Source organism: Hylaeus volcanicus, chromosome 4, assembly GCF_026283585.1.
Source record: "Hylaeus volcanicus isolate JK05 chromosome 4, UHH_iyHylVolc1.0_haploid, whole genome shotgun sequence".
Lineage (NCBI taxonomy): Eukaryota > Metazoa > Arthropoda > Insecta > Hymenoptera > Colletidae > Hylaeus > Hylaeus volcanicus.
This window is the reverse complement of record NC_071979.1, coordinates 23,737,835-23,750,873: the sequence shown is the minus strand read 5'-3', so window position 1 is coordinate 23,750,873 and position 13,039 is coordinate 23,737,835. Positions and strand designations below refer to the sequence as shown.

The following is a 13,039-nucleotide window of genomic DNA, read 5'->3' as shown; positions in this document are numbered from 1 at the left end:
TTAACGTCGGATGGGAAGAACTTACCGAAGCGAGGAAGCTCGTTAAACGGGGAAAAAGATAGGTACGCGAGAAAATATTTTGCTTAATCGTGCGTGAAAATGAGAATCCGACGAGCAATCGGAATGCGTTTAACGTTAAAGGTCGTCAAGTTTTCGTTGCTATTCAGCCCTTTGAAATCATCTTCGACACCTGAAAAACGGTTAGGCCGATCGCAAACGGGCGCAACTGATCAGTTTTAAACCATTCTAAAACTAATTGCATGCGACCGTGGATCTAGGTAAAACAAAGATAGCGGAGTTGGTAAAACAAAGAGCGCGAACGGTTTGCAACGCTAATTTCAAGTCGGTTGTACCGGTGTGCGTTCGGCCTTAGAGTGTTTCGAAGCTGATGAAACTCGGGTATAAGACTGCTCGTTGTTGGGTATTTTATTTAAGAATATATAACTTTACATAAAACTAGTTATTATATTAGGAACACAGATAGAATAGAGATTATTATACATGTTGGTTATTACAATACATTTTTGGGAACATATATGGAACACGTTCCATGCACCACGCGCTAGCCGTAAGACGTAACGAACACTATGAACAAAAGAGACACCCTTCCGCTCATTGGCGATGCGGATACAACCGCATCTTATACGCTCGAATTTCAACACTCGTTAAATGGATATCGAACGTACCATCTACAAAAACGTCTAAAGTAACGATTCGATTTCAGGACGAAAGGAGGCTCGAAAGGTTCTACCTTGGAAAATTGCATCGTTATTATTATTTTCTTAACGCAATTATCAGAGGTATAGTATCGTTTGACTATTATCAGACCGTTCCACCAGCTCGAATTTTACTCGTAACGAAAATTTAACTGAAAGGCGAGGGGTTTCGGGACAGTATGAAACTTCTAAGCCGGAGGGTATCCCCTTTGAAAAATCACGTGCTTCGCGAAGTTCTCAATCTCCACCCCGAAGATTACCCGTTTTCGTCGGGAGCGCTACCTTGCTTTCGACATGACACATGGTGGCGCAATAATCTCATAGACGGACCGATCTTCTCCTCGTTAAGAATGATAAATCTGTCCTCGTTTATAGCCCCTCGAGAGACGACCGTAAGAAAACAGAAGTGACGCGAAGGGATGAGGGGGGTTAACGAAAACGCAGTGAGATGAAAAATGAACGAACGGGGAACGAGGAAACAGGAAATCGACATAATATTTCGAATAACTGGCCGGACGATTTCCTGTTTACTCGGGGAGAGTTATGTGCCTCGTTTGCCCTCCGTGGAAATCAGCGCAAACTGCCACGGGAACGTGACGAACTACGAAAACACGGTGACTCAGAGAAGAGAACTTAACGAGCCATGGAAATGGCGGAATTAAAAGTATTCGACCCACATTCGCGAGGTTGCCCGTTTTCGAAAGTCCATTTCGCTTGTCCGAATGGATACGGTCGAATCTACTCGTCCGACCACATCCGTACCGATTCCACTTGTCCGGGGATATCATCGTTAATTCTACTCGTCTATTCTGGCTCTACCAGTAGCGATTTTACTCGTCGAACGTAACAATTCCGATTCTACTGGTCCGACTATAAACGTCCCATGTTCGACCAAGGGCAACTGCAAACAGAGGCGACAACGACGCGAACATCTAGCATCGTCGAATTCCAAAGAAATTTCGAACATCGTACCGAGATAGCGGTCATCGAAATCTAGGTGAATAGGAACTGCGGAGAACGGAAAAAGATTATGACAGCGAGGAAACTTCGATGGATGGAGAAAAGAGAAACAAAAGTTACGAAAACGAAGCGGCGTAAATCGTTGGAACGGGATTCAAGGGAAAAGTTGAACGCATTGACTGGCAACATGTGCGCTCCATTACACGTCGAGGGGATTACGAAAGTTTCCTAGGGATTTTCAGTTCGAAAACAGGACGAAGGACTGCCAGGGAATCCCCTTCCTCACACCCCTTTCGTTTAATCGCATTACGCACGTCTGGGCGTCGTGACGACGAGAGTTTCTCGCCAGACTTCCTATTTCTTTTCCATTTTTTTTCTTTTTTTCGTCTTGGGAACATTTTGCATGAGTCTTCGTCGCGTGGAAGTCGTCCAAGTCTCCCGAGCTCTTCGACTTCTCCGCTCTCGATTATCGTCGGTTATCTAGCCTGGCGGACAGAACAGCTTTAACGACACTCGACTTTAATGGGGGAAATTGCGGCCCGGAGGACATACCCTAATGAATTTTCCGGCCATTCGACCGGTCAGGAAGGAACAGTTTCTTTGATTGCCGCTATTTCGATTATAGAAACGATCCTTGGACGATCCTCCTCGAGATCCGAGGCAAAAATTCATCGATACTGGTTTACCTTTGTCCGTCCGACGACCTCGGTGGATCATTCACTGTTTGCGCGAATAGAATAAATTAGAGGAGACGAAGAATTAGGTTTCGGTTCTTTCAGACATCCTTGTTCGTAAAATGATGTCTGAAAAATTCATCGAAGAAATAACGAGATATCGGGTTGTCCGGAAAGTCCATGTCGATTTTTGGTAGGTGGCACAGGTCTGAATGTATATCGAAGTGGTTGAAAACGAATAACATGCATACATCCCTTAAAAGGTGGAAAGGTTGTGGAACAAAATGGCATCTATGTAATTTAATAAATATATATTAAGATTGAAACGTGTATTTGAATATGTTTCTTCGAAATTGCCACGACCTTTCTGGACAACCTGATACAAAGAATAGTAAAATCTTATTTATAATTAAATAATAAGTAGAAAGTGTACACCAATGGTCAGACAAGCGGATTCAGTTCGCACAACGGCACTGAAAATAAATGGAAGCAAGCCTTTCATTCCTCTCCGAAGAAATATATTTTACCTTCCTGAAAGATTCTGATCGATCACTTTTTAAGTAGGTTTGCTTCAAAGGAAAGCGAGAGTACTCTAATAAAAATGGAGCCGGGAACGCTCGGAGGATTGGTTCCAGGCAGCAAAGAAGAAAAATCCTTAGAAATCGACGGTGGGCCGGAGTGAATCTCGGCGAGTTCATGGGGGATGATACGGTTACGCGAGGTCAAAGGTCCGAGGCGAAAAATCACGGAGTCGTCTCATTCTCCCGTCGAGCGTGGAGCTGGTGCTCCAATTTCCAGGCGGTGTAGGTACCATTCGAGGAGTAGCAATTCCAGCGCGGTTCGTGCGGTAAACCGCGCGCACTGGATTCGACGTGCTCGCGCGTGCAGCTCGGATTTCAAAGCGGGCACGCGGATCGTCGTCTTCGACGAGGGAGAGAGAGAGAGAGAGGTCTTCGATTCGCATGGAATCCCCCTTGTTGCCTTTCAACGAGTAGCATCGACCTTCCCCCTCGGTTGCTTTCGAAAGAAACTCGAGCCAGGGATCTTGTGTCTGCGCTTTTTCCCCATCTGCGATTGATCCGCGCTGGTATCTTCGACGGAACTGTTGAACTTTTCAGAGAGCTTTTCAAAATGATCCTCGATACTCGTGGAAACGAGAAATTATACAAACAGCGGGATGGGAATTTTCGTCATCCGTTCCAGTCGATTGGAGGATACATCGTGTAGCTCGGTTTTAGCAGTTGTTGAAATGTACGATGGCCAGGCAAGTGGAACGAGTACATAGATGGTCAGACAAGGGGATTCGGTACTAGACTAGATTCATAACTAGACAAGTGAAGTAGGTGTCGTCAATGGCTAGACAAACTTTGTTTCCAATTACGAGAGCGAGCGAAGAAGAGATTCCCTTGTAGATATAACTTATAAAGTCCCTCATAAATCTCTTGGACTTCATCAGCAAGAAACTGAAGCGAAGATTGCAACAGGTCTTCTACGAACCGGCCAGAGTGAATTTCAAGACTTAATGATTTCTTTTCGCGCCACTATCGCTTAAGATTCCACCTACTCTTTCGATCGCATCGACGGATGGATTATTCGAGGCGGAAATTGCCCCGAGCTTTGAAAGCTGGGCGTATCGAACATAAATTTTCTTCTGCTAAATTTTATTATACATAATGGAGGCACGTCGTCGCGCATATAGACAAATCGATTACGATCATTTGCGCGGAATAACAAGAACGACGCGTAATTGTTTCCCTGCTCGTTCTCGAATTATTCTCCCTCGCGGAGACCCCTTTTTCGGAGGACAAGTTTCAACGTGAGTTTAATTGCGTTAGAGGCGAGTGGGGGAAATTTGTTTGTCCGTTTATAATAGACGGCAATTAACGTACGGATGTTATTGCCGTATTATCCGCGACGGGAGTACCGAGGTTTCATTTATTAACCCGTTAGTTTTCGTTTAAATGTTTATTAACTTTGTTGTATAAAATGATGCTCCAGCGAATCGCTTCCGCTTCGAGAGTTTGAAATTCACGAAATTCGGGACACGGGTAGTTGTTTCTAATGCGCGATTCTAAATTGGGCTGTCGCGAATGTTGGGTTGGTAGAAAAAATGAAGAGCTCACCCTTTTCCACACACGTCGGGACGCAATCTCGGACTGTCGAGCCCTCGCTGACATATTTCTGAAACAGAAAAAGGACCGATCAGTTGTGTGCCAAGTCCTCGTGAGAACTCTGCTTATTTAATTTAAAAAATTAACAATGTAATTACTGTGGAAGGATTTTTTTTTTTGTTAATGAATTGTCTAATAAAAATACGACATTTACGAGTCGAATATTTCAAGTACGAGTAACGTCGTACCATCTGAACGTTGAAAAGGGAAAAAAGCGTGCATTTTTCCGCGATGTGAAAAATCACGCAGACACCTGTGCGGATAGGGGTGCTTCGATAAATCGCCGAGGGGCAGTTATTTAAACTAGCGTCGAACAATTAACCCGCATTCCTGGGTTGCGTTAAATTCGCGAATTTTCCCAGTACCCATTAGCTGTCCGACAACTGTTTTATTTACGCAGACCGATGAAATCGCTGCGCGTCGATTCGACTTTTTCCATTTGTGCGTTTCGCTATCGTTGGTGGAAAAAATTCCACAGCGAGAGTGGAATTTTGTCAGGTTTCGTTTACATACCGTACAAGTTGCGTAATATTTAAGTAGCGCCCGGTAAAAAATATTTGAACGTAGGCGTTCCCACGATATATTTTTTAAAAGATCCGTTACTCACGAACAGTTTAGACGTTTGCTTTTCACGGAAACTGTAGATCTGTAGTGCACTGAATCGTGCACAGGTATTTTTACCAGTCAGTTTTTCATGCGTAACGAGCATCTGTCGTGTCGATTGATAATTTAGATTCTTGCTCTACGGCGAACGTGAAAGACTACTTTCATGCATGGCTAGTTCCATCGATATTTATCTCGAAACGTGCGTCCTTCTGAACCATACGAAATAAAAAAAAAATGACATGCAAGAAATAGTGTACCATACCAGGCCATTCCAGGCAGTTCAAACGTTCCAAATTCAAATGTAATATAACGCGTCTTAAACTTCTCAAGAATAAATCAGAATATCACGGAATATCCTCGAACATCCAGGAGTGTCTAGTATACCTCGACTCCTTCGACTCTTTTCAAGAAACACAGAACTCTCATTTTCGTCGGGTGATCCCAATTTTATCGATAGACTCCCCTTTCCTATCACCTGGCCGTTTCAACGTTAGAGGCCCGAGCTCCGGTCCTAGCTAAGCGAAATGGTGATTAGAAAGGACGGGGTCGTCACTCGGGGTCGTCCTGTATTCTCTGATTGGACGAATTCGAAGTACCACGATGCAGACTGCGTCATAGGCGGGCAGTGATCGATACCCGACGATTATAACGCCCCGAGGACGTCGTACATATTAAACCCTCCGCAACTCCTCCGCTGTTCCCGTACATATTAAACTCTTCCTGTTCCACCCTCATCCCTCCCTCCTCCCTAACCACTCGTGGCCTCTTCCGTGGATTCGTCAACGATTCCAAGAATATTCGGGCCGTGCACGATCCCTCTGTTGAATCACCGCTCCGTGCAGGATTGTCTGTGGATACACCCGTTCAACCGGTCGGAGATCGATGGATGCAAATAACGACGCGGTCGAGTTTACCATTTGCAAACGCGTGCTGAATGGTGTACAATTTCATTGGAACTGTAACGGCCAGGGGTGAAATAAGTGTCCCGAATCGTTTGGATTGCATAGCTGGGAATATGTTTCAGACCTGTAGGGTTGGTCCTGTCGAGAATATGGCCGATACGATATCGCGAGGTGGTCGTGGATGTTTTACGACACGCTGGGATATTCACGGATGCTTTACGATTTTCCTCGGATGCGCTCGAACATTTTAGTACACTCTTAAATGTACTTGGATGTGTTTAGATAGTCTTAAATATTTTTTTTTTTTTTTTTTATTGCTTCAGAGGTCTGAAAATTCATACGTAAAGTGAGATAGTTAAACCAGAAAGGTAAAATGTATCGTAGAATATGATTTCTAGTGACTCGCTCATTCGCTCGAACAACGTCTGTTTCTCGAATCCCTCGTTTACGTCTCGTTTAATTCTCACCCTTCCTCCCGAGTTTCTTATCGCTGCCTCGGTTCTGTTCGTTCCCGTTTCGCGAAACTCGACAGCTAAGTAGATTAATCTCGGAGAAGGACGACTACGGTAGACTTCCGCGGGATCATGGACGAATCGTTGCTTGGCGAAATATAATCGTCGGATTTCACGAGACACCAGCCCGTTTTCGGTGCAGAAGTTCGTTTTTCCGTGGAAGTTCGATTTTCCTCGACGCGACGTTTGATTAACCGGATCGCCGTTAACTTCCACGGATACTTGACTCGCGCGATTCGTCCTGACGCCTTACAATCGATGCAAATTGTTCACCCTACTCGTCCCCTTCCCCCTCAACAGCGAAATTGAATTACTATTTGCGTATTCGACGTGATTGAATATTTAGATCTCGCGAAAGGGAGTCCCTGGACTCGCGTCGGGGCTGAAGAAGGTTTTATTCCTTTCGAAATGGACGAATAATTTGTGGGAAATCGATGAAATGGCGCCCACTGGTTTCAGTCCCTCTTTTCTTTTTCTTTTTTTTTTTACTTGAAATAAATATGTTACGACATAGCTCTATTTTCCATTTTTTATTTTTTAGAACTGTCGTAAGCACGAGGAACGGTATCAAGTTTGAAGAAAAAAATCAATTTTCTGACTGGACCGTAAAATTGAAACGGGACACGACGGGAAATCCGTCGCCTTAGCGAAAAGGGGAACAATGGTTGCGGGAAATTTGAATTTATATTGGACTCTCGACTCGTGACTCTCTCTCTCTCTCTCTCTCGCCTCGCGGTATTTAATTCCGTGCCGTTCTCGCCCTGGTGTTTACGTATACATTTTAAATGTATATTCATGGTGGCGATGTTTGGTAGAAAAAATTTCGGGACAATTTTGAATACACCTGGATGTTCAGAGCAAGAAACACGTATATTCTAATTTAATAGACGGGCTCGTAACTCGAGACACAGAAATTTCACTTTAATCTCTACCTGGCAAAAAATACTCGAAACACCACCAAATTTATTAAACAACCGATTGTACATTAGACAAGAAAGAAGACTACCTTCAAGCCCACCCTACGCTTTCCTCACTTTTATGGCTCGAGGTCGAATCGTTCGAGAAAAGTGATTAAACGTGCCCCATTGTTCCAGATTGGATCGACACCCTAGAAGCAATCATCGTCGAAATTTTGCGATTATCAATTCCGACGATGGACTTCTTAATCGACGACGCGGCTGGAGCAAGCCGCAATTTCCAGCAGGGAAACAATGGAGCGTCGCGAGTCGAATTTACATCGAAATCGACTCCAGAGGCGCGTCGTTTAATTCCTCCGCGAAGCTTTTCCAGCGCCTATCCCAACGGCGTTCATTTGTCTTCATTATTCTCTCATTATGACGTGCCTGGCCTCGGCCACTTTTCACGCACGCGACCAACTTTCGACGAATCGCGGCTTTCGTTGGCGCTGGCTACCGCGAAACACGCTAACTCGGGATCAACGCTGGAGAGATTTTAATCGGGGCAACCGGTGACGATTACGATAAAAAATGGGCAGCATTTTTTCTACTTGACTTGCACTTTCATTCCATTAAAAGTTTCTCTCTTGCCCATGCACTATAACGATACTGATGCTTTAGTAGCTACTTAGAAAATTATACGTTAATTGTTCAATTTATATCCTTCTGAAGATTTCTTAGGTTCAGTTCAGAACTTGTATTCCAACTATTATTTTACTCGAGGCATTTTTGCAAGAAGCATTATTCCTCCTTGACTTTCACTTTTATTCCATTAAAAGTTCTTCATACCCATGCACTGTAACGTTACTGATACGTATCGAGTATATCGGAGTGTAGCAACTTAGAAAATTATATATTATAAATTGTTCGATTTATATAACCCCTTGGAAAATTTCTTAGGTTCAGTTCAGAACTTGTATTTCAACTTGGGTCGTCCAGAAAGTTCATGCCGATTTTTAAGAAAAATTCAAAGGCGCGTTTGAATTTTGATATACATTTTATTGAACTATATAAATACCATTTTGTTCCACGACCTTTTCACCTTTCAAGGGATGCACCCATGTTAATTGTTTTCAACCGTTCCAATATACACAGACGTGTACCACCTAGCAAAATTTGGCACGGACTTTCCAGACAAACTAATATTATTTTACTCGATGCATTTTTGCAAAAAGCATTATTGCTCCTTGACTTGCACTTTTATTCCATTAAAAGTTCTTCATAGCCATGCACTGTAACGTTACTGATACGTATCGAGTATATCAGAGTGTAGCAAGTCAAAAAAATATATATTATAAATTGTACAATTTATATAACTCCTCTGTAGATTTCTTAAGTTCAGTTCAGAACTTGTATTTCAACTATTATTTTACTCGAGGAGATGGAATCCAAGTGATAAGGAAGAACGACACACCTAAATCTGAATAATTCGCGACACATTCTCATAGTCTCCTCGAAACGATACTTGTCAATCAAGCGTGAATTTGTCGCCGATATCGACCTGAATTCGCGAAGGCTTGTCTGCTATCGTTTCTGAACGGGGCGACGTCGCCTCGATTTCACGAGGCGCGGAAAACACAAACTCTACAAACTGTAGGGCGAGGGGGAAGAGTGGTCGATTCTCGACCCTCTGTGTGCATCGAGGCCCGGTCGGAGTTCGAGATGCCTAACGTCGATACCTAAGAGCGAAGCTGGCATCTATCGGGACTCCTTATCGTCGCCGCTGGCGCTATTCGCAGTGTCTTAAGTGCTTTTCAGGCGCTCAAAAGACGGTCCCTCTGTTAAGGAACCGGAAATTGGAGGCTGCCTATCATCGTGGCGTGACCTTAAAGAGCGAACCTCCAGAAACAACTCCGTCCAGACACCCAACTGTCAATAGAACACGTTCCTCTGTCGAACTTTACGCGAATGTTGCAATCTAGAATCGAACTGTGACTTCAACGTTACTCTTATGCTGTTATATGGTAATAATGTCGATATTGGCCACCTTTGTTCTCTTATTTTTTTTAATTGAAATTTATCGAATTTATGTTCCGTTGCCGTATCAGAAACTCGTGTAAATAAAGTGGCAATTCCAATACGCTTCGTTGGTTTCGAAGAAATCGTTCGATGGAGTTGGTAGTCTCTTACGAGTGTCGTTTTCGAGTGAACGCGTCACCGGAAAGCGTCGTTTACAAGGGACTACGACTTCTACTTGTATCGCGAAACGCGTCGAGTTTGTGACAGCAACGGCCATTTTCGCGACGATACATAGCGCCGCCTATCTCGAGCGACGTCCATCGACGAAGACGTCGACGAAACCGGTTTATCGTCGTCGTTATCGCCGGCGTCGATGCGATTACGATGCCATAAACGGGCAAATTCATCGTGTAGTAGGAGTAGCTAGATGGCTAGGCTACGGTAAACCCAATTTCGACTATCAGCCCTGCAAACAGAACGGAAGAAAGTGGATTTTTTATCACGGCTAACGAAGGCATTAAGGAGGATGCAAACGGGAACGGGAGGAGGAGGAGGAGGAGAAGGAGGAGGAGGAAGGCTTTATCGACGGTGTTATCGCGGTGGTCGTAACCTGGATGTATACAAGCGCCACCTAATGGAAAATTCGTGTTTAGCGAACGCGTCAAGTCATCGAGGTAAGCTTTATAACGCGGACATTTCCCAGCCCTGAGAAATATGGCGTCGCTCCAGTGATTTCAACGACGGTAGTATTCGTATCGCGTTGCGGACCTCAACGCTGCGATCGTTGTAAATGAGACGATTTATTTCGATTTGACTGGCTCGAGTCGTTTTTCGAGGGTAGCTCCAAGTTTCGTTCGTTTTTGGAAATATCGGGTTGTCCGGAAAGTTCATGTCGATTTTTGGTAGATGGTACAGATCTGAATATATCGAAATGGTTGAAAACAAATAATATGTATACATCCCTTAAAAGGTGGAACGGTTGTGAAACAAAATGCCACCTATGTAATTCGATAAACACGTGTATGTATATATTATATGCCTTTGAATTTTTCTTAGAAATTGGCGCGAACTTTCTGGACAACCTAATACGATTCGTGTCTAAAAAGGTAAGAGTTGTAACTCTGATTCTTGCGATAACACGGGAATAACCACTAAAATTTAGTACCACTCAATCATCTAATTAAATTCCCTATTCGAAATACAGTATCGATCTGTTTTTTCCAACATATCAACTTTAATATTTCACCACGATCGACTTTCCGTAAAATGGATAAACGTCTGGTGTCATGCGCGCTAAATAGCTGCGTGGATAGTTTAACGGACTTCCTGATATTTTCCAGCGCGCGTCTGGATCGCGTTTAAACATGTCGCGCGGGAAACGGAAGGAGGGCGACGCCATTCAGCCCGACGGGCTTCGCCGCCAAACAATTAGCGGAATGGCAACACCTGCCATGGAATTTATTTTCCAGGGGAGGGCAATTGCGCGGTCTCGGAACGTTTCGTGGTAAATTGCGAGCGGATAAATTCTCCAGAAGAACGTCGCCACGCGGTCGTATAACGACGGAGGCGTCGAGACATTCCCAGTGAGTTTTCGTTTTGGTTGGGTCAGTACACCAGCTGAAAGTAAATTTACGCGACCACTTTCAAACGGCGGGATTAAAATGATAACTGTTTGCTTGCGAAAAATCGCTGAAGTAATGTTACGTGCAGAAACATGAAATAAAGGAAATGGGAAATTATTAAGGGACGGATTAGTTAATCAGAATTTAAAGTCACCCGCGATAAAGCAGCGAAGCTTAAAGGCTATCCTTGCTACTTCAGCCTTTATTTATCGCGTCACGAATCCATCGCTTCGATAGGATCTGGTAACATCTCTAAAAATGGAAAATCATCCGTGGAGAAAAGTCGTCTCCAGGATTTTTATGTCCGCCAGGTCTGTTTACGGTCTATTTTCGACTCGTGTCGCGCGCGCGCGCGGTGGAACCTAATAAAATGGAAATGACCCGAAGAACTCGACGCAAATTGGCGTCCTTAAAATTCGCCCGAATCCTCTTACTCCGTTCTCGAGTCTCCCGCATGAATTCGATCCCGCGCGTCGTCGTAGGCATTTCAATTTCAAAGTCTACGTTAAAGGGAGTCCCTGCGATCGGTATCCACAGGGCGGCTATCGATAAAATCCGCTCCACGCCCGTCTCCTTTCCATGTCAGATAAAACTGTACTTTCTTCTCTTTGCCATCCCCCCTCCCGTCGTTCTCTTTTCGATCGGAACACTCGTTTACGAATCCCTCGACGGTGATCGACGTCTTTCACGAGCGCGTTTCCGCTTCACGCCCAAAGCTTCTCGTCTTTCTGCCATCCGGCTTAAAAACAGTAGGGAAACACTCAGCCCACGCTCCGCCCCCACATTCCTCGCGAAAATTGAGCTGTGAGTATTCGAATTTATTTCAGCGTCGAATGCTCCATGGAAATCGGGTTATTCTTCTTTAAAGGAGAATTGCAATCCTCGACGGTAAAGGTTTTAGGTCGGTTTCGCTCGATATCGTACGAGATGTTAAAGTCTAAGGGGTGGACATATTCTTCGATCTTAATAAAATGAAGTAAAGGTCAATTCGACTTGTTATTGTACGAAATGTTAACCCTTTGCACTCGAGAGGTAACTCTCGGTCACCATTAGGTTTCACGCAGTAAATCAACCAGCAGTAATGCTTGTTTAGGTTTCATTTTTTTGGGATTCGAAGCGTCAATAAAATGATTGTCGGTGAGGTAAAGGTAACCTTGTTCTCAAATCTAGATAGCTTAGAATTCATGGCAATAGAACGCTAAGAAACATCCCGAGTTGCCGACAGATACCAGAAAAAAGGCCTCGAGTGCAAGGGGTTAAAGTCTAAGAATTAACTATATTCTTCCACCTCACCTTCTTCCCAAATTAAAAATTGAACTTGTCGAATTATCGCAACTCCGTCCTGAAAAATTTTCGAAATATTTCAACGCGACCGCCTGTGTCTTCGTCGCCAGTATCGATTGTGTTTCTATTACAAAACTAAACACCGCGGTAAGCGACCACGCGATCCATCATCGTTTCGCCGTCCCGCGAGGTGCTTTTCCAGAAAACGTCTGTCGAGCGTTTCCCGCGAAACGTGGCCGATATTTCGCTGGGAAACGTACCGCGGGACTTGGTGTCGCGAAACGACGAGGGAAACGTCCGGAGAGAACGTGTTTACGGGGAGTTGAAACGCGCGTGCCGCAGCCCGGGGGATAATTTAGAACGTGCGAAAAAGGGAGCGTTACCGCCAGCCGTTCGCCACGGTTTACGACGCGCGATTACTGCCTTCTGTTTTCGCGTTCGAGGACTTTACTTTATAAGCGGCGTGCGTTTAACGGGGTGCGCGTGACGCGGCACGGGGCTTGGCGTTTCGTTCTTTACAATTTCCCATCTTTACGGGGAAGGGGAAGCTTGCTGGAATTCCGAGCTTCTAGAATTTACTGCTCGTTTCTAAATGTAGTTAAATGTAGTCGAATATACACAAACATGCGGGAGTACGTTCATTTATAAAGAAAGGAGTTTAAGCGTTTAAGAGTTTA

General features: G+C 44.3%; 1 protein-coding gene across 1 annotated transcript in view; it reads right to left on the bottom strand.

Moving 5' to 3' along the window:
- The window catches only part of LOC128875474 (uncharacterized), a 92,185-nt gene that overhangs the window by 8,176 nt on the left and 70,970 nt on the right, over positions 1-13,039 (bottom strand). Inside the window, exon 3 of the mRNA XM_054121096.1 lies at positions 4,474-4,531. Coding sequence (XP_053977071.1) covers positions 4,474-4,531 — 58 coding nt within the window. The remainder of the gene's footprint in view (positions 1-4,473; positions 4,532-13,039) is intronic.